The sequence below is a fragment of the Bufo bufo genome, chromosome 11, assembly GCF_905171765.1.
Source record: "Bufo bufo chromosome 11, aBufBuf1.1, whole genome shotgun sequence".
In the NCBI taxonomy this organism is placed as follows: Eukaryota; Metazoa; Chordata; class Amphibia; order Anura; family Bufonidae; genus Bufo; species Bufo bufo.
Window position 1 is genome coordinate 92,042,964 of NC_053399.1, and position 27,950 is coordinate 92,070,913.

General features: G+C 43.1%; 1 protein-coding gene across 5 annotated transcripts in view; it reads right to left on the minus strand.

The window, feature by feature from the left end:
* Window positions 1-13,147: 13,147 nt before the first annotated feature.
* The window catches only part of INSRR (insulin receptor related receptor), a 38,807-nt gene continuing 24,004 nt past the window's right edge, over window positions 13,148-27,950 (minus strand). For 4 of the 5 annotated variants that reach the window (XM_040412578.1, XM_040412575.1, XM_040412576.1 and 1 more), the window contains 12 exons: window positions 27,841-27,882; window positions 25,585-25,856; window positions 24,914-25,050; window positions 24,451-24,619; window positions 23,785-23,893; window positions 20,712-20,782; window positions 15,973-16,202; window positions 15,640-15,750; window positions 15,321-15,480; window positions 15,015-15,144; window positions 14,698-14,832; window positions 13,148-14,453 (listed from right to left, as the gene is read on the minus strand). In XM_040412578.1, coding sequence (XP_040268512.1) covers window positions 14,090-14,453; window positions 14,698-14,832; window positions 15,015-15,144; window positions 15,321-15,480; window positions 15,640-15,750; window positions 15,973-16,202; window positions 20,712-20,782; window positions 23,785-23,893; window positions 24,451-24,619; window positions 24,914-25,050; window positions 25,585-25,856; window positions 27,841-27,882 — 1,930 coding nt within the window. In that variant the 3' untranslated portion in view covers window positions 13,148-14,089. The remainder of the gene's footprint in view (window positions 14,454-14,697; window positions 14,833-15,014; window positions 15,145-15,320; window positions 15,481-15,639; window positions 15,751-15,972; window positions 16,203-20,711; window positions 20,783-23,784; window positions 23,894-24,450; window positions 24,620-24,913; window positions 25,051-25,584; window positions 25,857-27,840; window positions 27,883-27,950) is intronic. The other variant, XM_040412577.1, reaches the window with a different exon arrangement.

Below are 27,950 nucleotides of genomic sequence, written 5' to 3' on the forward strand. Positions count from 1 at the left end.
GCTTGTGAGAGAAAGATATAGCAGAGTTGAGTTCGCCTGCCAGTTTAATGCTGAAGCCTGCTGGAACCAAAACAAAGCATGAAACTGTTTGGAGAAACATTTATTTAAGTAAAACTGCCATTGAACTTCACCTCAAGGTCTTATTGCAAGTTATTTCTTCAAATCCCTCAATTATTCCCCCTATTTATTGCTTCAGAGCCAAAGCCGGGGGTCCAGCCGTATCCAGGTAAGAGCACCGTGACACACATAAAGGGACATTTTAGGCCGCAACATACCACTCGGCATTTCCTACACCTGGGATGCAACATAGAGGGCCCTGGGGCGCGGCCACCCGTTGCACATAAAAAATCTATCCATAGATCACCATAACCATAGAGCCCCATAACCATAGAGCCCCATAACCATAGAGCACCATAACCATAGAGCCCCATAACCATAGAGCACCATAACCATAGAGCACCACAGCCATAAATCGCCATAGCCAGAGCTCACTATAACTATAAATCACCATAGCCATAGATCACCATAACCATAGCGCACCACAGCCATAGAACATTTAGCAATAGAGTGCCATAATCCTAGATAGCCATAGCCATAGAGAACCACAGCCATACAGGGCCATAGCCATAGAGCACCACAGCCATACAGCACCACAGCCATACAGCACCATAGCCATACAGCACCATAGCCATACAGCGCCATAGCCATAGAGCACCACAGCCATACAGCACCATAGCCATACAGCACCATAGCCATAGAGCACCACAGCCATACAGCGCCATAGCCATAGAGCACCACAGCCATACAGCGCCATAGCCATAGAGCACCACAGCCATACAGCGCCATAGCCATAGAGCACCACAGCCATACAGCACCACAGCCATACAGCACCATAGCCATAGAGCACCACAGCCATACAGCGCCATAGCCATAGAGCACCACAGCCATACAGCGCCACAGCCATAGAGCACCACAGCCATACAGCGCCACAGCCATAGAGCACCATAGTCATGGGTCCCCCATTCTGCATGATGAATCCTAGGTTGGCGCCAATAATAACGGTCCCTCCCCATTTCTGATAAGATCCTGTCTGCACTAGCTGTGAATATATGGAATCAGGTTTACGTCCTAGACGTTTGTGGACAAGACCAAGGTTTCAAGTCTTCATCCCTTACAATTATTTTTGTATTAGCGATCAGCCCTATTGACGTTAATGGAGCCGAACTGCAATACCAAACACGGCCCATGGACAGGTGTGGCGCTGTTTCTGGAAGAGACCAGACATGTTTGTCAAAACCTGTCAAACAGAGTTTTAACTTAGTAGTTTTGGAAGTGGGCACGTGGCAGGTATGTAGCTGGCACTTATGGATATCCTACGGCACGGTGTATGTGCACCCCCTAACTGGTCACTCTGGGATCAATAGCACCTAGAAAAGCAGAGCACAATAGTTGTGAAGTATGTCCACATTTGCAGCCTCAGGATATAAACAAAAATGCTCCCATTCACTGACAGCAAGCAGAGTGATGAGGATTTGTATATTAGATAATTACAGGACTATTTCAGGTAGGTTGGAAAATCAAAGAACCAACCTTCTAGGTTGCGATGGGCAAACTTACCGCATTTTAGAGCCGCACCATTTCCAGGTAAATCTTCTTTATAAATCCACAACCTGCTGATCGATCGCTCTGGGTGCTCCCTCTTCTTACAGTCACACTGCCCTCTGGTGATCTGTGCAGGTATTGCATCCTGGAAGACATTGCAAATGCATAGTGACATGAAGGGACACTGGGGACACAGCATCACAAAGGAGTCGTCATAAAATCAGTGTCTCTTTAAGAGGAAAAACGGAAAAATGTTTGCATGGATGATACTGTGGAGCGGTGGGTGCTGTACTGCAGGCCATGGTTGATGTAATGCTGCCACCTTGTGGACAACCTAAACTTTTTTGTAAAAGTAAACTTTAGAAAGTGTCTTCGCGTCCATGGAAACCAATCAGTTCAGTTTTTTCCGCGCTAGTGCAATGCGTTTTGATACGTTTTTCACACGCGTGATAAAAAACGGAAGGTTTACAAACAACATCTCCTAGCAACCATCAGTGAAAAATGCATCCGCATCTGCACTTACTTCCGGATGCGATGCGTTTTTTTACTGAAGCCCCATTCACTTCTATGGGGCCGGGGCTGCGTGAAAAACACAGAATATAGAACATGCTGCGATTTTCACGCAACGCAGAACTGATGCGTGAAAGAACAACGCTCACGTGCACAGACCCATTTGAAATGAATGGGTCGGGATTCAGTGCGGGTGCTATGCGTTCACGTCACGCGTTGCACCCGCGCGGAAAACTCGCTCGTGTGAAAGGGGCCTAAGGAAGTGGTTAAGAAAAGTATACCTGTTCCAAATGTGTGTTTACATTAAAATAGGCTATTTACAAAAATTTGGCCACCTACCCCCTCCCATACCGCACAGGATCACTGGTCTCGTAGAGGGTCACGCTGGAACTTCCTGCCTCCTTCATGTGTGGACAGGACTCCTGCATAAGTGGTGCCCCCTTCATGCAGGAGGATGAATAGCCCCCCACACCCAAAACTCAAATGTTCCTGCAAAGTTGAGGGGTTTTCTGGGTGTTTAATATTGATGACCTGTGCTCAGGATACCTGGCACCACCGCTGATCAGTTGTTTAAGGAGGCCACTGTACCCCGGCCTTTTCCCAGCTTACCAAGCACAGCACCATCACTTGCATAGTGGCAATGCTTGGAATTGCAGCTCAGCCCCATTCACTTAAAAGGGACTGAGCTACGTCTGGGCCATGTAAACGTGACACCATAAATATCATGTCACTGGCCAAGGAGGAGGCCACAGGGCTCACTGAAGTGCTGTGGACTTTCAAACAGCTGATTGGCAAGGGTGCAAGAGTTAGAACTAATGTTCGGCGTCTAAAGTCCGGGTTCGGGTTATCGAAGAATCCCGTTATGGATTCCGCTACCACGGACCATAACGGAATTTAGAAGTTGAGCTTATCTGATATTGATCTCCTATGAGGATAGGTCATCAATATCAACATATCGGACTACACCTTTAAATCAACCCTACAATGTACTGTATAAACGCAGACACTGAAACACTCTGCTCCGCCATAGATTTCATTTGGTGCATCCACGGTGATTTAGTGCTTCAGATCTTCTGGGGGCCAGCCCCGTCTCCACTCAGAGAACAAGTAGGATGTCGTCAGTCTAGTAATGTGGGAGCACCTGTGATGTCATCAGTGTAATCACAACTGCATAACCCTCACCTCTTCATCCTTGTCAGGGAACAGCCACGTGTTCAGATTTTATGGTGCATCTTTTGAAGCCAAGACCAAGAATGGAGTCAAAGAAGAAGAGAAGTAGTGCCTGTCCTTAAAGGGGTTGACCCAAATGAGACATTGATGGCATATTGCTAAGATATGCCATCAAAGTTAATTTGGTGAGGGCTCCATCTATCTCCAGAACAGATCCCCCTTGCACCCCCCCTCACCCCTGAAGAAAAGCTCACTGCGCATGCGCGGTCACCTTCCATTCACAGATAGGGGAGTTCTGAAAATAGCCGGTGGTGTGCTCTCCTTCATTTTAGGGTCCCCATTCTGGAGATTGAAATGGGTCTCAGAGGTGGATATGCCATCAAAATCTGAGATGAGCCAACCCCTTGAGTACTTTTCTTTTATGATGCACTCCTGATAGTGGCTTCAGCTCTGGGTTTGGAATGTTGACACTCCTACACCCTGCTACTGTCCTTCATGGTCTAACATAAAGTCATCTTCTGTATTTATTCCAGGTCCTCCACACTGTGCATTTCTAACGTTTGCAACTGTTTATAACATGTAATATGCCTGGTTCACCAGCAGGTGGAAGCAAACCCGGCAGAGCTGTAATTATGTAGAATAGAGCTCACCATTCCTTTCTAACCCCCCTCTGGAGAGAAGTGGGCGAGTCCTACTTCCTGCAGGGTTGGGCAGAAGTTCTTATTAGTCTAGCTTACCCCCAGCTAGAGGAAGGTGTTAAGGGGCACGTCTCTGCTGGACATGCCCATGCCAGCTAGAGCACCCTAAGCTCTGCTAGCCATGGAGGCCAAAGCTTGAAGCCTCAGGAGCCAGGAGTAAAGTTCCCTGGCATAACCTAGAGTCAGACTACAAAGTGAAGTGCAGCATACAGAATAAGCTGAGTTATACGGCCAGCCTGTCAATACAGCAGAGTCAGAGAGAAACAGATATAGCAGAGTGGAGTTTACCTGCCAGTTTCATGCTAAAGCCTGCTGGAAACAAGACAAAGCCTGTAAACCGTTCTGGAGAAACATTTATTCAAGTAAAGCTGCCATTGAACTTCATCTCAAGGTCTGGACTCAAGTTATTTTTTTATTCCTCAATTATTCCCCCTATTTATTGCTTCGGAGTCAAAGCCTGGGGTCCAGCGGTGTCCAGGTAGGAGCACCGTGACACACATAATGAGACATTTTAGGCCGCACTACACCACTCTGCATCCCTACACCTGGATCGCTTTATAGATGGCCCTAGGGGGAGGTGCCCATTGCATATGTTATAATCATTCCTGTGCAGATCTGTATGGCGGAGGTTTTGGTTCCTCTTGGTCACCTCTGATGTTCTGCAGTCATCAGCATTTTCTCTAAGGGGTTAAAATTGTGCTTTTGTATGTGTGTAGTGCCCTGGAGCAGGGGCACTTTGAACTCTGGACATCTGTGAACATTTGCCCTGTTCCTCCTACGTAAAGACATCAACTTTTTACTTTATTTCACTTTAAAGGGTTAACTTGCAGCGACATACTGTTTAATACTGTGTAACTGCATTTTATATGTATGTTGTGATATATATGCTGTTCATTTTCAATGTATTTGTGAGGCTCTGTGGAAAGGGTTAATGAATACTGAGAGACTTTTGGGACTTTAAATGAGAAGCTGGTAATTTTCCACAGTTCTGGAGGGGAAAAGCCAAAGTTGTTTACCAGCGAAACCAGACAGACTGACCTTTTGAATGTCTGGTTTAGCTCTGTTATGTCTGAAAACCTGTCTGTGTCTGGAAAAACCACTGTGTCAATGCCATATCATTGAAGCTCTAATGGAATTCTGAGAGACAGGAGTTGTAACATTGTATCTGTGTAGGCAGAGTTTCTCCACTTCATCCCTCCCACTAGAAGGATCTAGTTTAGCTAGAAATGGTATATAAGTAAAGCAGTCAGAGTCCCTAGTCTTCTGCAGTTAGATTGCAGTGCTTAGAAGAGGAGATTCTTCCAGTCTGCATGAATGACCAGAAGATGATGGGGACATTGAGCCACAGACCATGGGTCACCATCCATGTGACTAAGGAGCCACCCGGACTACCAAGATACAGACCGTGGGCCTCCAGCCTTTGGACAGGATACCAGCCTTCTGAGAGCAAGAGGGACAGCTAGCTCAGGCCTTTCCTCAGCATCAAACCCTTCTTCTGCCAGGGAGGAGATTGGAGAAGCCAGCCCTATGCCTTGCCAGTATTGTTTAGCACTTGAGTTCCTCCAGTAAAAAAGCACACTAGTTTACTGCAGACCCTGACTCACTGGACTTATTTTCCATTGGGGTAGACAATGCCTTACCACCCCATCCGGAGAGTTGCAACACGTGTTGACACTTAGATGGTGTCCAGGATGGCCACCCCAAACCCAGCCACCGCATGGGATTTATACATTTCATGTGAAGCAGCTTCTGAGGGAGGGATAAGAGACATTTTGTGGAGCATTCCAGTGTTACATAGTTACATAGTTAATACGGTTGAAAAAAGACATACGTCCATCAAGTTCAACCAAGGGATAGGTGGGGATGCGAATCCCAGAAGGAAGTGAGACTCAGATTTCTACACGTTTTTATAAGTATTAATGTTTTTTACTTTTAAGAATTCGTCTAAACCAGTGGTGCCCAACCATTTTTCGTCTGAGGGCCGCACTAGACTTGGTATAAATTTCGCGGGCCGGAACCAGGTAGCTTTGCCAGAAAGAAATGCAAACGCTGTGAAGGGGCACGTGTGAGCATTACTACTGTGAAGAGGGCACATATCTGGGCATAACTACTGTGAGGGGGCACATATCAGGGCATAACTACTGTGAAGAGGGCACATATCTGGGCATAACTACTGTGAGGGAGCACATATCTGGGCATAACTAATGTGAGGGGGCACATATCAGGGTATAACTACTGTGAGGGAGCACATATCAGGGTATAACTACTGTGAGGGGGCACATATCAGGGTATAACTCCTGTGAGGGGGCACATATCAGGGTATAACTACTGTGAAGAGGGCACATATCAGGGCATAACTACTGTGAGGGGGCACGAGTGAGCATTACTACTGTGAAGAGGGCACATATCTTGGCATTATTACTGTGAGGGGGCACATATCTGGGCATAACTACTATGAGGGGGCATGTGTGAGCATTACTACTGTGAAGAGGGCACATATCTTGGCATTATTACTGTGAGGGGGCATGTGATGATCACACACTGCACTACATACATTACACACATGTATACATCACATACTGCGCTGTCACCTTCTTCTGCAGTTCTACCTTGATGTCTGGTCTTTAGGCTTCAGTCAGATCCTCCACCGCCATGCTTGTGCCGTGTGCCCGACACCACCAGGAGCTGGCCCCTCCTCCTTTCATCTCCCGCCGGCTTCTCCTACAGCAGGGCGCTCTATCGCTCCAGTGCCCGCCCAATCTTACCAATCAGGGGCATAGCTAGAAATGACTGGGCCCCATAGAAATATTTTTTTATGGGCCCCCCCCCTCCTGGATCTCCCACCCCCACATACCTATCGGACCTCCCACCCCTTCCAGAGCTCCCACCCCAACATCCCCACACCCCTCCCTAGATCCCCCTCAGTGTCATCCACAGATACACCCCCCCACCCAGAGCCGCTTCCTAGCTAATTTATTCACTGCACTTACCTTGCCTCTGTGAAAATGAAGAGAAGCTCTGTAATCTCGCACAGGCGCACTGGCAGAGGCCAGGAAGACGGTGCATGCACACTTCGATGCCTCTGCCAGTGCGCCTGTGCGCGATTACGGCGCTTCTCTTCAATTTCACAGAGGCAAGGTAAGTGCAGTGAATAAATTAGCTAGGAGGCGGCGCTGGGCGGGGAGATTGCAGGCACGGGCAGCATCGCTTTGCTGCCTGTGCCGTTCGCAGCGCGCCCTGCGCTGATAAAGTCCGGTCACTGCGCCGGCCGTAGGTTGGGCATCACTGGTCTAAACCTATTTTGAAACTGTCCACTGTTCCTGCTGTGACCACGTCCTGAGAAAGTCTATTCCACAGATTCACAGGCCCGTTTATATACTTGTATAGGTTAATATTGTCCCCCCTTAGACATCTCTTCTCAAGACTACATAAATTAAATTATTTTAATCTTTCTTCATACATAAGACCCTCCATGCCCCTTATCAGTTTAGTCGCTCTCCTCTGTACTTTTTCCGCTCCAGGGCATCCTTTCTATGTACTGGTTCCCAGAACTGAACTGTATACCAGATGAGGCCGCACCAACGTTTTGTAAAGTGGTAATATTACATCCCTGCCCGAGTCAATGCCACGTTTAATGCATGACAATATCCTGGTGGCTTTAGAAGCAGCTGATTGACATTGTGTGCGGTTATTTAATATACCATCCACAAGGACACCCAAGTCCTTCTCTATAAGTGACTCTCCCAGCGCTACATCACCTAGGACATATGAAGCACAGAGATTATTACTACCAAGATGCAGAACTTTACATTTGTCCACATTGAACCTCATTTGCCAAGTTGATGCCCAATCAGTGTTCAAGTCAGCCTGTAGTTTATGGACATCTTCCATAGACTGTACAGTTCTACATAGCTTAGTGCCATCTACAAAAATAGATATGGTGCTATTAATCCTGTCCTCAATATCATTAATAAATTAAATAATAAAAGGGCCCAGCACTGCTGAACCTTGGAGTACACTACTTATAACCTGGGACCATTCTGGACCACAACTTCAGCCAGTTTTCAATCCAATTACAAACTATACTTTCCAGGCCAATAGACCTTACTTTACTTCTTAAGCGTCTATGAGGGACAGTATCAAAAGCCTTTGCAAAATCCAGAAACACTACATCCACAGCCGCCCCTCTGTCCAGGCTTCCACTCACCTCCTCATAAAAACAAATAAGGTTAGGCTGACAACTTCTGTCCTTGGTAAACCCATGCTGGTTATCACTTATTGCTAAGAGGAGGTCCATGCAACAAAGACTGTGGAAGTAACTTGCATGAATGACTTATGGATCCACCGCTAACTTGTAAGGCTTCAGGAACATGGGCATACTTTGGAGACAGACCAGATCTGTTAAGCACTACTTCCCGCTGTGGAATAACAAACTGTAAGAACTATGAAGTTACAAAACTTTGAAAGATCAGCCAGTTCATTCAGAGTCTGAACTGTGACAGCTTCTGTGAGTACTGTATGGGAACTCTGTTTACCAGTAAAGAACTGTTCTACTGTTAAACTATCCTCATCCCACACCTGCATTGCCCGTCTCCTTCATCTGGGACACTGCCTTGCACCTACCACCAGGCATGAGACCCCCCCCCCCCCCCAAATCCAGGGGGTGCCCTCCCATCACTTAACGGCCCCAGCGAGCATCAGAGTGAGGACTACGACAATCATTGTTACCACCGCTCTACTCCTGGGCCCACTGAACTAAGAAGGTCCAGAACCATCCAGGTCATGCATGTTTATGGCATCGAGATTATGCTTCTGTGGAAAAGATTATTGCCTTCGATACCTACCACAGGGAGTACTTCTACTACCATCATTGTTGCTGCCTATACCCAGCTATTAGAAGGGCCTGTTTTCTCTCAACCTGTCGCAAGCTCTGCCAACTGCCGCCAGGCAGGATCTCCAATACCAGGGTGTGCCAGAGGTAAAAAAGGGTGCACACTCCAGTCACTGCCTGGCCCTAGGGAGCTCCAAAGGGGAGATTGCCACCATGAACTGTAAGTACAACTACAACCCTCAGGGCCATAACCACATTCCCATCCTCTCTGCTGCATTATTTATTTTATTTCATCTGAATGTCCTGAAATGGTAATTGGACCAACAGATGCACTCCAGTGAACAGAGCAAAGAAAGGGCACACAATAATTCTGCTTACCAAGAGGGTCTTGGGCAAACAAGGCCAGCTCCCTATAGGAAAAGCCATATATACTGTAGGGTGGGATGGAACACCTGACAGTGCCCAACCAATAACTAGGATCCCCTTTCCATTAAACCCTACAACACAGGTCATCAGCTCTGGTCCATCTGAGGGAGCATGTTTCAGACTTTCCTACAGTGCTCTACATGGGGAAGTCTTGAGGTGGCAGTGACCATCTTGAAGAGCGATTCAACAGGGGGGGATCAGAACGAAGGCAGCATTTAGGCTTGGACTGGAGGGTCTTTTTAAGGAATCCTCACCCAGGAGGAGGCAACAGGGCCTTCATAAGACACCAAACCCTTAACACTATTAATAGAGTCTCATGGATCTACCATAGGATAGTAGAAGACTCCACCTTGAGTTGCTGCAGCGATAATTGACAGAGCAAACACAAGGCGAGAACATAAGGTCTTAATAGATGGTACCAGGAAGGAAGTGAACTCATAGCCTAGGTGCCACATGATGGCAGTGCTAATCCCTACAGCGCCATCTAATTACAATCTGAAATCTTGACGACTACTTGATCAATTGACATGATCATTTATTTTGGTGATAGGTAAGGTTATAAATAGCCGCTATTGATCTGAAGGGTCAGGAAATATTGTCCACAGAGGACAGTGCGTTTCTTCAGACAGGTTGCTAGGGGCTGGTTAATGACTCCTGCACTGTATGGCAGGATGAGGCCTAATGAGCGCTGAGTGCTGGGTAAACATGGCGCCCTTTTATGTAGGAATGATCCTTTCTTCTCCTCTTCCTATGGAGAGGAGGGAGATAAATTAGCACATATGTACTGGTTTATAGGATGAATACTGCTACGTCAGTGGAAAAACTCAACTATGGACACCGGCAAAGTGAGCATTTGGGTCTCCAAGCTGTTCCTTCAGACTAATTATTAGACCGCACATAGGACATGTTGGAAATGAGAAAACAATGAGGTAATGTGAGGGGATGAGGATGGGTCTTGTGGCCCTGGAGCAGACACAAACAGTCGAGATCCACCTCATGACTCCATGTCAGATGGATCTTTGCAATGAGAGAGATTCCTGATCTCAAACATATTAGTGATCATATGAGGAGATTTATTTTAGTTATGAGGCTCTGGGCAATCCCTGTGGACAGCATTTTAAGGCATGTTAACATTACATATTTTGATAGCCATCTTTATCAGACAGCTGAGGGTTTGTTAGGCAATCCTCAACAAGCTAAACACAACACGTCAGAAGCTAGTGGCATAACTAGTAACCATGGGACCCCATAATATAAAATCATGCCTCCCTGTCTTCCTTACGCAGAGGAAGAACATGAAAGGCTTAGGATCATTTTTTTAGAGGGGCATAGCGGATGATGGAGACAAAGTGGGGTGACGCATCAAGAAACCTAAATGTGTGGCTGCACCCTTTAGGGAAATACAATGCTGTTAGTTGGAGACCAGAAGTTAGGAGGGGGGATCTGGCAGCGGCTTATCTCCATAGACAACAAAAATTATTGGGCATGTTAAAATACCATAAGCCTGCTCTTTCTTTCATCTGCCACTACAGGAGAGCGAGAGAGAGAGGACATCACCATATACATAAGGTGGTCAACCAGTATGACATTCCCTTATCGGGTATCGCGACCTTAAAAAGTAGTCTTTGAACAGTTTTCTTGATGCAAAACTACTGACAGACATAAGTGGCGGTAGGGGACAGTAATTAAATTTGTCTCAATTTGTTCAGCGCTTTCTGCAAACCCTACTATTTCACACCTACAGTATTGGAGAAAATTTGGAATATACTTACCATTCCAAAGTTGTGTGGATCAGCCTCTCGGGAATCCAGTAATAGGATGCTTTTCAGATGAAAATCCTGCTTGTGCCAGCATCACATCCTATGCCAGGTTTCAGGTCTGGGATATGGACATGATGCTAATCCTGTTGTGGATGGGGCCAAAACTGCTACTTTCTGTGACGCATGCGCAGATGAGGTGGAATTAGGAGTGGATGCACCAGCGAGAGAAATACTTCTGGCCCTGTCCACAGTGGAAGTGTTGTCCCGTCCATATTCCAGGCCAGAACCCCAGTAAAGGACGTGACGTCAGTGGAAGCAGGGTTTTCAGAAGAGAAGATTGACATGACTGGGTTCCTGAGAGGCCGACCTACACAACTTCAGAATGGTAAGTATATTACAAACTTTCTGTCTATAGGTGTGTTAAGAGTAATTAAACTTTGAGCTGGACACGAAGGAGACAATCATGGGTTATAAAATGGTCCATAAATCATTTTAATGAAACAAAACTAAAAAACAGTGCTGGAGAGGAAATATCCTGGAATCATACATGACACAAAAGTGATCCACTTAATGCTTCCAGAATGAGCTTCACTTATGAGTGGTGGAATCCAAGACAAAGTTGAAGCGGGCGGGACGTTCACAAATTGTGGCTAGGCTTGCATAATGTCACATGGTTGTCTTGGGTCGCTCTTCAGTTGCTTTGTGCATTGAAAAGAATGATTAAAAAAAAAATAAAAAAAAAGGAGAACCTAGTGGATATAATCCCCTACAACTGGAACAAAATTTATAGCTAGGGATGAACGAACCTCTGTTTTCAAGTTCAGCTTCAGTTTATCTAAGAATTTCGTTATAAATTCCACTACCACTGACCATAAGTTATGATCTGTGGTAGCGGAATCCATAACGGAATTCTTAGATAACCAGAACCTTGTACGCTGGACTTGAAAACTGAAGTTCGCTCAACACTAATTATAGCCTAAGGATCCTCGCCGTGACCAAAGGTGGTATTGACTCAATAACACCTTTGGTCACGGCAACGTTTGGGAGACTAGCTCTCTTCCTTTTCTCAATACTAATGAGAAAAGGAAGAGAGCTGGTCTCCCAAATTTTGCCGTTTTCAAGTATAATGTAATTAAAGGAAAATTCAAGGTAATACTGGCAGTGGAGCATAAAAGAAATTCCCTTTGGTGGTCATTGAATTATTGTGTCTTGTTCCACCCCGTCAGGCAGAACATCATGTACATGTTTTTACCAGAGTCTTCCTTTAAAACATTACCCTTGAGCAGAAAGGGGGGCATTCAGTGCAAAGGATGGGTCCATCCTTAAATAGTCCAGAGCTAGCTTGCCCTGTTCTCTATTCTTCTTTTCTCTTGTAGGAGAGAAGGACAACATGACCCTAAACCTAGGTTTCTGCTCATGTGTACACTACTGGTTGTGGGCTCCTACCCTTGAAGCTTCCTTTATGGTATGAGAACAATGACAATTTTCAACATTTTTTTTTTTTAAAAAGCACCAATTAAGATAAACAGTAACACATCATTGCTAGAACGATCAACAACATCTTGGAAATGGTCTACATGGCTCTTCCTTGGACATATCATTGCTATGTTCCTGGCCTGTAGTGTCATTAAAGTGCAATAAAAAGTTAACCAAAAGGTGAGTTTGACACCGCAGAGTAATATGTAAGAGGGTAGAAGATTTCCCAACTACTGGCATTTACACTGGTTGACTAGAAGCCAATTTTCGGGAAGGAAGTGCTCCTTCCCAACAGTCGGCTGCTCGTTAGGTGGAGGTGATGTGCTGCACTTACATGCAGAGATTACCTACACCGTATGAGAACGAGCGGTCGCTATTGCCACTGCTTGACAGCACAATCACTTACCTGCAAGCACTAACAATTGTGATCTTCTGAACCTTCCCCATCTAAATCCACTTTAATTACCAATAGTGAAAATATTTTAAAAATACATTCCAAGGGGTCACATGATAGCGTTTAAAACTCGTCTTTTACCTAGGATTACAGAGGCAAATTTGACCCACCATCATTACTAACGTACTATGAATGTGGGAGTCTGGTCATTATTACCAAGTGGCAATTTTTTAGATGTTTAGACCCAAGCCCTTCAAATGGTTTCCTAGCAAGTTAGACATCATGGACATGCTGAAGCCACATGCATGGAACCGGTATGGAGGCTCAGAGTATCCATGGCATCTTAGGTCTTTCTGTCCTCCTCATATCATAGATACTTCCCCAGAAGCTATACTACTAGGAGAAAACACTTTCGTAATATGGCATCAGATCAGCCCTTACTATAATCTGAATAACGTACCTTAAACTTATGGTAAGTGCTGAAAACTGAAAGATTCATTATATTCATTTAGTGAGGCTTACATTAAATTAGAATCAAATTTTTATAAAATAATCCAGCAAACCTTAACTTCCTTAATACAGCTTGGTAAGACACCGTGCTGCCTGAAGTGCCATCTAATGAGGGTGGCCATCTTCTACATCTTTCACATACTTTCCGAAACAATTGTTTGTATTGGTAAAAAATAGGTCATAAATAAGAAAATGTGGGACATCCCTGAGATAACAAAGAACTTAAACTGGGCTAAAACATTAAAGGGTGGAGATAGGACTTGGCAGCCAAACTCAGGTGCCTTCTACACCAACCTTCTGATGATAGGCAAAAGTCCTAGAAAGAGCTTAGCTCCAGTTCAGCATCTGACATCCTTCCTTACTCATCTATAAACACCATAACGTTACAATTAAAAATAAATCTCACGCTCATAATGTCCAATTTACAGTACGTTAAAAAAAAAACTAAAACGTTAAAAATCAGAACATCTTCATATCAACTCAAGTCCATGGAGCCATTTCTGTCCAGTTTGCTGCTACAAGCTGTCCGTCAAGCACCTAGTGAAGACTCCGCTTGGCAGTCAGGACCACAAGGATTAAATCAAATTTGAGTAGTGAATTTTTTGAGAAGATGATTGACAGTAAGACAACTGTCAAAATGATTGTATGCCAGTCCATGCAATGTCAGTACATGAGTAGAGTCTCACATGGACCCACAAGAAGCCATGACTTTTCAGTGCTTTGCATTCCCATTCATGTGATAAATGTTCTTCTTGGCACCAAGACTCTCCTTGGCATTTATGGCATGTAATGCCTGGTCCTTCTCAACTTTGCACAAAGATGAAAAGTTGGAGAATGAAGATGAAGATGCTGGTGGAGAGATTTCCAGGAGGTTCTTTGTTGTCTGATCTAGGTCAAGGTCAGACAATTCAGGCGATTCTCTACGTTTTTGGTAGGTAGTATAGAAGGCGATCTGGTGGAAGCTGGGCTTTAGCTCAGCTTTAATGCTCTCTAGAATCTGTATGAACGATGGACGATTTTTGGGATTTTTCTGCCAGCACCAACGCATCAGTTCATGTCTGGAAACAAAATGGAGACTAGAGGAAATGAAATATTTTACAAGAAAGAAAAAGAAAAAAAACACCCACACCTTTACAAATAAAATAGGCAAAAAAAAAAAAGTTAAAGTTGGTTTTAGGATGTACCACAAAGATATTGTGTGCATAGGCTTTTCCAAAACTGACAAACCAGATGATAAAAGTGATGATTGATGATCAAGGGCAATGCACTTTGAACAAATGGAGTCTACCCATGAAAAGAGAAAATCTAAAGAATACTTACAGTCTATCAGGACAATTCTCAGGTTTCTCCAAGATTCCATTGTCTATGACATAGTGTAGAACTTGTTCATTAGACATGCCTTGATAAGGCTGCTCTGCTAAGGTGGCAATTTCCCACAGGACCACACCAAAAGACCTGTGAAAAGAAAATAACACCATTCAGGTCTACTACTATGTAATGTGAGCAGCACCACCGCAATTATTCAACTCTGTGGACTAGTACGTATGCAGGTTACTATATTCTCACTGATTATTAACACTGAAAAATATTTAACAGTTGGACAACCTTAGCCTCAACAATAAACCAAAGTGACATACCAGACATCCGAGTGTGGGGTAAAGATTCCATCTTTAAGAGATTCTGGAGACATCCATCGGACAGGAAGTAGAGACTTTCCACCTTTACGGTAGTAGTCAGTTTCATAAATATCTCTAGTCATGCCAAAATCTAGAGAAAAAAACCCCACCATAAATACAATTTCTACTGGTAACCTACAGTCATCACCAAGTGTCCTATATGTCTTACTAGTGATGGCACGGTGGCAAATTAGATCCTGGACCTTAAATATCAGAGTTCATATATGAGCCTACATTATCCAAATGTGTTTTTTTCATAAAACTCACCTCCAATCTTTACGGTAAGGTCCTCAGATACCATGCAGTTACGAGCTGCCAAATCTCGATGTACGAATTTTTTGGCATTCAAATAAGCCATCCCGTCAGCTATTTCACCTGCCATCTGAATCATTTCCTTTAAGGATGGAGGAGTGTGGTTATCTTTATTCTGTAGAACAGAAAAATGTCAAAATTATTTTCAGCATACAAGATATTCTGAAGATGAAATTTGGCTTTGGCTAAAGGAAACAATTACAGCAGAGGTGGTAGCCAAGATAGATAGCCAGCCAAGATAAATAACCGGGATAGACAGATTAAAGGCATGTACCTCATCATCTGCTCTGAAGGAACGTAGATAACTCTTTAGATCTCCTCTGGTCATGAGTTCCATAATAACCAAAGCTGGTTGTCCCTGAGACACAACCCCCAGTAGACAAACCTGCCAATCATAAGATACAGTTACATATTAAGGAACATTGCTATACTTGTATTTGCCTCCCATTGTTTATATTGAATATTTCAATTATTAGTTTACATGTTCTTAAAATAAGTGAGCAGAAGAAAATGTGTATTTAATTCTTGTAAAAAATTGAAAACAATAACAACGTAAGAACTATAGATATTTCTACTGTGAATGCACCCGCTACAAAAAGTCACTTACCACATGAGGACAGATAAACGCCTTCATCACAGATGCTTCATTCAAGAACTCTATCCTTTCTCTCATGGTGGCTAACTCATTGACGGTCTTCAGAGCGACTCTGGTTATAGGATCTCCTTTCACAATCTCCTTGGCTTCACCTTCATATACCATGCCAAAGGAACCTTGGCCAAGCTCCTTGATGATGGTAATTCTGTCTCTTGGAAACTCCCACTCATCAGGAACGTACACTGTAATATTGTATAGTTATGACAGCTCCAATATCTACTTCATATTACATTGCTACAACTGTAGAACTGTACATGTCCCTAATTTCATTGCATACCAGTCTTCATAAAGATTCTAGTGCAGTTATGAGCCACCAGACATTCTCCTAAATGGCCCTATGATGGCCTTGGTCTACCAGGCTCTGAATATCGGCTCAACTGTGGTCCACCAAGGCATAATTCTCGCCCTTGACACCAAGTGCCAAATAATCTTCACTGGGTCCTAGCTACTCCTCCAATTAAGTTATGAATTCTTCTGAAGACTTCGCTCTTCAGGAACCTGGACACACGATCTTAAATGAGTATAAAGAACTTCACAGTGTTTGAAGTTCAATGATTAGGATTCTCAAGGTTTATAAAGAAGTCATCTGCAGAATCGGGCGGTCTAATAAAGCATTTAGAAAGCATTATGAAAATTGCTTTATGGCAGCCCCATGGGCCATAGACCCAATGGTCAGGAGGGGACCCTATTGACTTCTATGGGAGAGTCTTTAAGGCATGCTCTGTGACCTGTGCATAGGTACAAGGAAAGAATAGATAAGCTTTGACAATCACCTTTTGTAAATAGTGGATCCTGTTTTATCTACTCACAGAGGTGTTCTCATTACAGGCAGGATTAGAATGACAGGTTGGCAGGTAACTGCAGTATAGTGATCTGTACAGATCAAGAAGTGGTGGCTATTAGGCTTAGTGGCCAGTGTGAGAACTGCAGGATTTTATGAGTTTTGTTTAAATACAGGTATTAAACATGGAAAATTAAAGACATCATAAATTCTTTAACCTCTTAAGGACACATGACGTACCGGTACGTCATGATGTCCTGGTACTTAAGGACACATGACGTACCGGTACGTCATGTGTTGTTCCGATCACTGCCGCCCGGCCGGCAGTGATCGGAACCCGGTGCCTGCTCAAATCATTGAGCAGGCACCTAGGCTAAATGCGCGGGGGGGTCCCGTGACCCCCCCATGTCGGCGATCGCGGCAAACCGCAGGTCAATTCAGACCTGCGGTTTGCTGCGATTTCTGCAGTTTCTGGTCCCCGCGGTCCCTGACCGCGGAGATCAGAAACTTTAGTATTCCTAAAATAGATCTGTATCCCTCCCCCTGCACCCCCGAGCGATTTTAGCCCGGTGGGAGGTGCAGGGGGAGGGTTGCGGGCGGTGCGGGAGGCGGGCGGTGCGGCAGGCGGGATCGCGATCCCCCGCCCGCCTCCCCTTGAAAATTCATTGGTGTTCAGTGGGTATACCAGGGTGCCAGCACATTGCTGGCACCCTGGTATAAACGGCTGACATCTGCGATGCGATGTCAGCCGTTTAACCCTTTCCATACAGCGGTCCGTACGGACCGCTGTATGGAAAAGGTTAACAGCGCAGGGAGCTCCCTCCCTCTCCCATCGGGGGGCTGCTGTGCCTTTGCAGCCCCCCGATGGAGAGGGAGAGAGCCCCCAGACAGCCCCCCGAGAGATCCCCTCCTTACCCTTCCCCGTCTGCGAAGTTCTGAGCAGACGGGGAAGGTTCCCATGGCAACAGGACGCCTCTCAGGCGTCCTGCTGTCCATGGTGCTGAACAGATCTGTGCTGAAAGGCATAGATCTGTTCAGTGTAAGTAAAATACAGTGCAGTACAATATATATTGTTCTGTACTGTATTATAAAGACATCAGACCCACTGGATCTTCAAGAACCAAGTGGGTCTGGGTCAAAAAAAAGTGAATTAAAGTGAAAAAAAAGTAAAAATCAAAAAACACATTTATCACTGATAAAAAAATGAAAAAAATAAAATTCCCTACACATGTTTGGTATCGCCGCGTCCGTAACGACCTGATCTATAAAACGGTCATGTTACTTTACCCGAACGGTGAACACCATAAAAATAAAAAATAAAAAACTATGATGAAATTGAAATTTTGCCCACCTTACTTCCCAAAAAAGGTAATAAAAGTGATCAAAAAAGTCGCATGTACGCCAAAATTGTAACAATCAAACCGTCATCTCATCCCGCAAAAATCATACCCTACCCAAGATAATCGCCCAAAAACTGAAAAAACTATGGCTCTTAGACTATGGAGACACTAAAACATCATTTTTTTTGTTTCAAAAATGAAATCATTGTGTAAAACTTACATAAATAAAAAAAAAGTATACATATTAGGTATCGCCGCGTCCGTATCGCCCGGCTCTATAAAAATATCACATGATCTAACCCCTCAGATGACCACCGTAAAAAAATAAAAATAAAAACGGTGTAAAAAAAGCCATTTTTTGTCATCTTACGTCACAAAAAGTGTAATAGCAAGCAATCAAAAAGTCATATGCACCCCAAAATAGATGCCAATCAAACCGTCATCTCATCCCGCAAAAAATGAGACCCTACTTAAGATAATAGCCTAAAAACTGAAAAAACTATGGCTCTTAGACTATGGAGACACTAAAACATTTTTTTGGTTTTAAAAATGAAATCATTGTGTAAAACTTACATAAATAAAAAAAAATTGTATACATATTAGGTATCGCCGCGTCCGTGACAACCTGCTCTATAAAATTACCACATGATCTAACCTGTCAGATGAATGTTGTAAATAACAAAAAAAAAAAACGGTGCCAAAAAAGCTATTTCTTGTTACCTTGCCGCACAAAAAGTGTAATATAGAGCAACCAAAAATCATATGTACCCTAAACTAGTACCAACAAAACTGCCACCCTATCCCGTAGTTTCTAAAATGGGGTCACTTTTTTGGAGTTTCTACTCTAGGGGTGCATCAGGGGGGCTTCAAATGGGACATGGTGTAAAAAAAAACAGTCCAGCAAAACCTGCCTTCCAAAAACCATATGGTGTTCCTTTCCTTCTGCGCCCTGCCGTGTGCCCGTACAGCGGTTTACGACCACATATGGGGTGTTTCTGTAAACTACAGAATTAGGGCCATAAATAATGAGTTTTGTTTGGCTGTTAACCCTTGCTTTGTAACTGGAAAAAAAATATTAAAATGGAAAATCTGCCAAAAAAGTTAAATTTTGAAATTGTATCTCTATTTTCCATTAAATCTTGTGCAACACCTAAAGGGTTAACAAAGTTTGTAAAATCTGTTTTGAATACCTTGAGGGGTGTAGTTTCTTAGATGGGGTCACTTTTAGGGAGTTTCTCCTCTAGGGGTGCATCAGGGGGGCTTCAAATGGGACATGGTGTAAATAAACCAGTCCGTAAAAATCAGCCTTCCAAAAACCATACGGCGCACCTTTCCCTCTACGCCCCGCTGTGTGGCCGTACAGTAGTTTACGGCCACATATTGGGTGTTTCTGTAAACGGCAGAGTCAGGGCAATAAAGATACAGTCTTGTTTGGCTGTTAACCCTTGGTTTGTTAGTGGAAAAAATGGGTTAAAATGAAAAATTAGACAAAAAAAAGAAATTCTCAAATTTGCTCCCCATTTGCCAATAACTCTTGTGCAACACCTAAAGGGTTAACAACGTATGCAAAATCAGTTTTGAATACCTTGAGGGGTGTAGTTTCTTAGATGGGGTCATTTTTGGGTGGTTTCTATAATGTAAGCCTCGCAAAGTGACTTCAGACCTGAACTGGTCCCTAAAAATTGAGTTTTTGTAAATTTCTGAAAAATTTCAAGATTTGCTTCTAAACTTCTAAGCCTTATAACATCCCCAAAAAATAAAATATCATTCCCAAAACAATTCACACATGAAGTAGACATATGGGGAATGTAAAGTCATCACAATTTTTGGGGGTATTACTATGTATTACAGAAGTAGAGAAACTGAAACTTTGAAATTTGCTAAATTTTTCCAAATTTTTGTTAAATTAGGTATTTTTTGGTGCAAAAAAAAATAATTTTTTGACTTCATTTTACCAGTGTCATGAAGTACAATATGTGACGAAAAAACAATCTCAGAACGGCCTGGATAAGTCAAAGCGTTTTAAAGTTATCAGCACTTAAAGGGACTCTGGTCAGATTTGCAAAAAATGGCCTGGTCCTAAGGTGTAAAAAGGCTGTGTCCTTAAGGGGTTAAAAATATATTAAGCATAAAAACGTGATTTATATAATAGCATATTTTCTGATGACACATTTCCTTTAAGGTAGCCACACATATTCAGTAACTGTTGGAAGAACACTCAACATCTCCTTGGTTGAACTTGATGGACTTATGTCTTTTTTCAACCGTATTAACTAAGTAACTATTAATCTCTGGTTGTGCTTAACACCTTTGAGAAGAAAGGATTATGCATGTGGAAATTTTCCTCATTGGCATCTTCCAAATGGATATTGGTTGAACATCTAATACACATTAGATGGTTGGCCGATCCTGCCCAAGTCCAGTCCTGTCCAGTCTTTTGTCTAATGTGTATGACCATGTTACAACTGGGGAATGTGCTTGAGTCATCATGAATAGGAATACCAGCAAACAGTTCAATTTTGGAAATCTACACAGTCACTCAATTGGACAATTCCTGGCTGTATACTCACTCTCCGAGGCACTGAAATACTCTGGATTAACAGAGGCGTACATAGCTCCACTGGGGTAGCCATTGTTCTTTCTGGAATAAAAAAAAAAAATGGAGCTTAAATGTTCTATTATGATCATGTATATAATTATTATATAGCATTCAAAACTAGGGAACAGAAGACTCAACGAGGGAGAATTGTACAATTCTACAAAATTAAGGTTATTTTTCCCTCTTATTCTTAACTACCAGTTCTGGAGCATGTTGCATTTTCCATTAACTACCAGTTCTGGAGCACATTTTCTTAGAACTTCACGTTCTTTTCCTAGAAATTCATCAATAAATTGACAACTGGGTGTTACCGTTTTAGCAGTGTAGGGACACACAACATAACTAAATAACAACAAGTTGCTAATTTAGTCAGAAAAGTCTAGGAAGAATAACCAAAAGTTCTAGGAAAAGATGCCCAGAATGTTATTCCATGGGAAAACTATAATATCACTTACTATTAATTTTATTTTCCAGAACCCACGACAGCACCAGTGAGTGGGAGTGGAATCCACCCCCACAGCTAGACAAGAAGCCCTAGAGCAATTAAAAAAGGAAACATCCACTTCCTCCTTCAGAACAGATCTGGAGCAGTCATACAGAAAGATCCTTAAAATCATATTTAACTTTTATTTTTTTTAACCATGATGTAAAGCTAAAAGAGGAAATAACAGGGGTGCTGTCATGGGTTCTGGAAAATCAAATTACCAGAAAGTGAAGGAAAAAAGTATTTACTCAAAACACATGTCAGGAGAGCCATGGGTCTGTATATTTTTCCATAATTTAGAGGAATTCTCCACTAAAATATACTTTCTATCCTCTCACTGCCAGTTTAAAGTGGATATCAAGTCTCTGTCCCTTCTCTGCCTTCAGTTCATTTCCAGTTTTGTTCTAAGCCGAAAATCTTAAAACAATATGGTTGCTGCAGAAACCCACACATAAATCTGTAGCGAAGTCAGTGTATCCCTAGACACCAGTCTGTATTAGAAACAGTGGCGTAACTACCGGGGAAGCAGCTGCTTCGGGGCCCAGGCTGACAAGGGGCCCGGCCACCCAGGAGCAGAGTCTCAGACAGGTTAACATACAGTCTTAGTTTCAGGCCAGGCTGGGTCCGGCCCCTTCACATACTGTGCGGTGACGGTCACATTGGGGACCCGCGCCAGGCCTGTTGTCCATCATTTGTTCATGAAAAGTGGGCTGCCCGCCCACTCCACCCCACCCCCAAACATTGATCCCATACTGGCACTGCCAGACTGTGCCTGCATAGCACGCCGCGCCACCAGCTAGAGAAAAGTACAAGCCGGCAGGAGCAGTGCGCTATGCCAATTAAGCCTGCCCACAAAGTCCCTGACCTTAAGGAGAAGCAGCGTGGCAGGCAAAAAGGTGCAGGACGTCAGTCGCACATCATTCGGCTTTTCAGTTATGTGCCCGCTGCCTGCGCCCCCTGAAGAGAAGAGGGCAAAAAGGGCAGGCTGCCATGTACTGCAAGCTATAGACAGGAGGCTGGCAGAGATTGGGATGAAAGTTCAAATCACCCCCCTTCCCAATGTTTTATATAAAGATAAATAAACATTTAAAAAAAAAAAGATTTCGCTATTAAAATATAAAAATCCTAAAAACACGGTTTTGGTGACCAAATATCCCTCCCCTCTCCCCAACACACACATACACCAAACAAAAAAAGAATTAAAAAAGGGCCCATGCACACGACCGTATGCCCTCCGATATATACTGTCCAGGGGGTGTCCAAAAGATTGCTGTGGGGCCCAGGCACTTCTAGCTACGCCCCCGATTAGAAACCTAATATTTTCATCTTAATTGTCACCGCGTGATAGTATAGAAGGGAATAGCAGTTTGGCAGTGGTCAATCCATTCCACTTCTCACCCTGCTTTGTTAATATTGATTTTTCAGGTGGAAAACATTTTTAAGAAGGAAATTCAAAAAAGTAAAAAAAAATTACGAATAAATAAATAAATAGTTGTGGGTTCCTTTTAATACTTGGGTGTCGATCTGATCTCTGGGAGATCCCCGTACTTTGTTTGAGGACATGATGAAAGATATTTGATTTATTATCTAATATCCACGAGGCAGACCTGTGATCAGCAGTTCTGCAGACTTCAAAAAATATATAAAAAAATAAAAGCCACTGGCTACAACAGGCTTTTACTAGTTTCTACCAGAAATTAAGAAAATAAACAGACTTTCTATCCCCTTCTCTCCATCTGGCAGACTACTCCCTGCTGTTTTCAGACAAAACCAAACCGATACCAAGAGTAAACATCTCCTGTGAATTGTTATTGGTGAAGAACGATTAGGTGGATGTCACAAGCCGTCCGTACCTTCATAGTCACGTACTCACTTTTTCTTCTTTAAAGACAAATAGAATTCAGGAAACAAAATAACAAAAATGTGAAACTGGGGACCCACTGTAGAGGGAGTGTCCAGGGGTATTCCTCACAGAGATCTGCTTTACATGAGTCTTTTTGCCGTCTCCTTGGCCCAGTTTTTGTAACTGGAACATTTTTGCCTATATAACTTTTTGTCCTCATGTGACCTTCAACAGTTATTGAAATTTTGTGGTAGTTTCTGGACTTTAAAGGTTTTTTTCATTGTTAGAAACACTGAAACATGACACATCTACTTGATGGTAGGACCACTGCCCACACACATTGCCAGCCAACTTGCTATTGGATGACGCTGTCCCAGTTTTTCCTCCCAAACTCCAAATGTTGTGGGAAGTCGAGCTGCGCCAGTGGTGTCTGCCAGCAGCTTATTCCACTCTCAACATTGAGAACACATCTACGCTTGGCATGGATGTGTATGATGGGTAGAAGAACCAGAAGGAATAGCAGAGTGTTCGTTTGACCACCAGCTATCAAAAGCATATGACCATTTTAACACCTGCCATGGTCTCAAAGAATTTTTAGCAGCTTTACGTTTTTAGAATGGACCTGTTGGGTGGATTGGTTGATGCTGTATTCGAGGGTGTTTGACTGTTATACAGAAAAAAAATAACCAAAACAAACAATGAAAACTTAAAACCTACCCTCTCTTGTTGTAGAAGAAGACGAACAAGCCTAGACAGGCAATGATCAGCAACAGCAATATTGGCATCACTTTGAGTAGAAGGTAGAAGTTCTCAGATTGTGTCTCACCTGCAGGAAACAAAATAAGACCCCATTATAAGGCTCAAAATTTTTCACAACCTTTTTCTAAATTGTGGTTACAGACCAGATAATGCCACATAAACATCCCTATGTCTGTGAAGTAGGGTGGATAAGGTAGTCTATCCTAGCTACCTGTATGTAGGGCCACACTGGAAATCGAATGTGAGTCCTGTACTGTGAATACTGCTTTGCACGATGATTATCTGGATTTCAGGGTCTTATTTTGCCCAATAAAGAGTACCGATCAACAATACGGCATGTCAATCAGCTCTCAACAAGTGCTGTTTACATGTGGCAATCATACCAAGAATGGGGACGAGTGATCGTCTTCTCTTTTCTCAGGCAATTGCCAGCAAACTTACATGGGGCAACGATCAGGAATGAGCATTACTCATTCTCAATTGTCGGCCTGTGTAAAAGGGCTCTTAGTCTATTGTTTGCCCGGCCATGTTTTCCTGTAGGGCAGTCATGAGTGACCCTAGGACTCTAAATTGTACATTACCTATTTTAAGAACTATTTCATGTAGATATAAAGATCAACTCACTTGGGCCAAGCACAAAGAAAACGATGGGCTCTGTCCACGATCCGTTGCCTGATAAGGATGTGGCTCTGATTCGAGCTGAATAGTTCCCAGGTTCCACAACAGTGAGGTGGGCACCGTTGTATCTTTGGAATCTTTGCCGAGATACGCATACCACTGTTGAAGGTCCCTCCTGCAAGAGAAAGGTTGTAGAGACAAATGTAGACATATTTAGGACAAATATGTTAAGGCTGATGTGGATGAGGTTTTTGTTCATTTGCTGCCCTCTTAATGGGATATCATATAACATTATGTTAGATTGGAAGGGGACCCGACAGTTGGGGCACGCACTGATCATTACAACAGATGTCTCAAGCGTTTCTTTCCTCTCTATGCAAGCCAATAGGAGAAGATCGGCGGACAGCCTCCATAAAAGTCTACAAGAGACACGGAAACAACCAATTCCCATCCGGTTGCAGACTCATACCTCATGTTCTCGCTTGTACTTGATCTCGTACTTTAGGATTAAACCATTGGGATTCTTTGGTTCTTCCCATTTTATAAGGATCATGTTCGGTCCAGTGGACGTCCAAGTAATGTTACCAACAATGTTATCGGCGTGTGCTTAAGAAAAATTTAAATAAAAAATTATTTCATGTTATCCCAAATCATAGATAAACCTCAGTATGACCTAACCAACACTAGCGGGCTGTACACAGAGCAATGCTTAAAGGAAGACTCCAGGAAAAACTGATAAGTTATGCACAAGTTCAAGACCAGAGGTTTGAAGGATGACAGAAGGAAGTATACTTGTATCATGCTCCACCCCTTTTGCCCTGCACAAGGCATAACACCATGTGCCAGTTTTGAATGGGTGGTTGTTTCCTCAAAATGGCCCTACACTTTACTAAACTTTTGCTGGTTGAATGTGTTTCAAACATAACTTTCTAGTATACATACAGAGTTTTCATTTTACCTCTAACATTTTGGCATATACCATTAGGAGACAAGATGGCCAAGTCATGCTTCTGTAAAACTCCCCATGTCTTAAGAGTAACGCAGTGAAGCAGAATATGTCAGGAATGTACAAAAAGATATATTCTCTGGCCATTTTAAGTACAGAACCCCTTGTAAATTGTATTCAATGGAAGTACTTACCGTCTGGCATAGTTCTAGCAAATACAAAGGTTGCGGCACTACATCCAACAATGTCTGCCGCGTGGTTACAAGCATGGATGTCAATCCTGTACTCCGTGAAGTGCCTAAGGTTGGATATAACCATTCTGTCTCGGAAGACCTTGTCCTTGTAAGTATAAGGCTTGGACTCCACTGAAGTGTTGTTAATGGTGTGACTTACAGATCCTTCCACGAAGGAAATATTCCCATGAGCTTCTCCAATTATTCCAGACACATCTCTTTTCTTTTGAGATCTGAAAAGATTCCAATAGTCAAAAATGTGAGGTGGCCCGTCCATCTGCCATAATCACAAAAAGCAAGCTGACATTTTGGAAATAGAAGCGGTTATTAAAAGCAAAATACAAATCGTAGCAAAGGCAGGCATTTTCAAAAAAAACAAAGCCAAATCAGGGCGCAAAAGCTGAAAAAACGTACAATCATGTGATAGAATTGCAGATTAGAAGCAGGTATGATCACAACTGGCATTTCAAGTCTCAGGTAAAGTCTACATTTCTATGGGTTTGATAGGGATCTAAAAAGGTTGAAGTATAACCCCTGCCCCAATAATGCAGAGATAATCCTTTAATTTGGACTGGTATTACATTGCGTGAGGTCAAACTGGGTTCATTATCCAACAATCTGGCACTACCAATAGTTGACGGAGTCTACTCAGAATACACTAACCATAATAGAGGAGGATTCTTCTGACCAGGTCACAAAGATGTGCCCCGACCATGTTAATTCTTTAATATTTCTCAGAGTTTTTCTATACTGAAAGTTGGAAATTACCAAGATTGAATTAGAGAAGAATGCAACTAACCTCCTCCAACTAATTTCCACAGCTGCTTGCTTTCTTATGCATCTGGTACATGACCATTTCTTGTGTCCACGAGGTCGCAAGAATACATTACATTCAATGTAATTCACATTTCATCATATCCAACATGTTCCAAGACTGTCCCAACAAAACCCAAAGAAACCATAAATCCATTGCAATACCCAGTACAGCCTCAGATTGTATCAATACCCAATGCCGATTGGAATAACCATCACAACCTAATGCAGACGTTTGTTCCAATCAACTACCCAACAACCAGATTTATTATAATATCCAACATCGCAATCATGCCTTAATAACCATGTGCAACCAAAAATAAAATAATGCTAGCTCATTCCAAAGTTGAATGCAAAACTCACATTTAGAACAGTCACCAAGAACCTAGTCTTGTCCTGTTTTGGTGGTGGTGGGGGGGGGGGGATGATTTTTCCAAAAACAGAGTCACTCTTGCTCACGGCTATGTCTAATATTGCAGTTGTTTTTTATTAAGTGAAACTAGGATTGCAATACCATCCACAAACTGATGAATGTTGTATCTGAGGAGGAGAAAAAGTGTTCTATTCATGGACAACTAGTGTTGAGCGAACTTCTGTTTTAAGTTCAGCATCTAAAGTTCGGCTTCCGGTTAGCGGAAAATCCCGATATGGATTCCGAATTCCGTTGTGGTCCGTGGTAGCGGAATCAATAATTGGCCATTATTGATTCCGCTACCACGGACCACAACGGAATTCGGAATCCATATCGGGATTCTCCGCTACCCGGAAGCCGAACTTTAGACGTCGAACTTAAAACAGAAGTTCGCTCAACACTATGGACAACCCATTAAAAGGATTTCAAGAAAATGCCCAGTCACCCATTCCATCAACCTTCCTCAAGGACCCTGGTTCTATACAACAATGCAAATACGAAGGGTTTGTATTCAAGCACTACGCCCATGCCACCCACAGAAGCAAGCGATTTAGAAAGCAGGGCTGTAAAGCGAAGCATTGCTACTGGATCAATGATAACCCTTTTAGCTATGGCCAAGTTGCAGACCAGCAAATCACTATTCCAATTTATGGGTTCACTAAGGTGCAGACCCATCCAGACATGGAACCATCAATACTGTTGGTTGATACTCTTGTACTCTAGGTATAATCGCAGCCTGCCAAGAGTCTTGGACGTTGATTTACAAAAATGGTTGTAGTCATGAACGTGGCTGGTGTTTGAGAACTTCTGGGCAGAATTAGAGACACGGTTAATTTTGTTCTTCTTATAAGTTCTGAAATGTAGGCTTTAAGTATGATCCCAATATATATGTATGCCCTTCAAGTGGACAGCGATTTATAATGTTTGCTTAGACTGAACTGGTCACAACTGAAGTGGTTATCATCGCTTTAACAGCGGGCAATCTAGCTCACCTCTGATTATTCTTGCTGATTAAAGTCACTTTCCATGGAGGCCTATAAATAAATAAAGTCGTATTACAAGCATACATTCCTGTATCTCACTACCTTCAGAGGACTGGAGG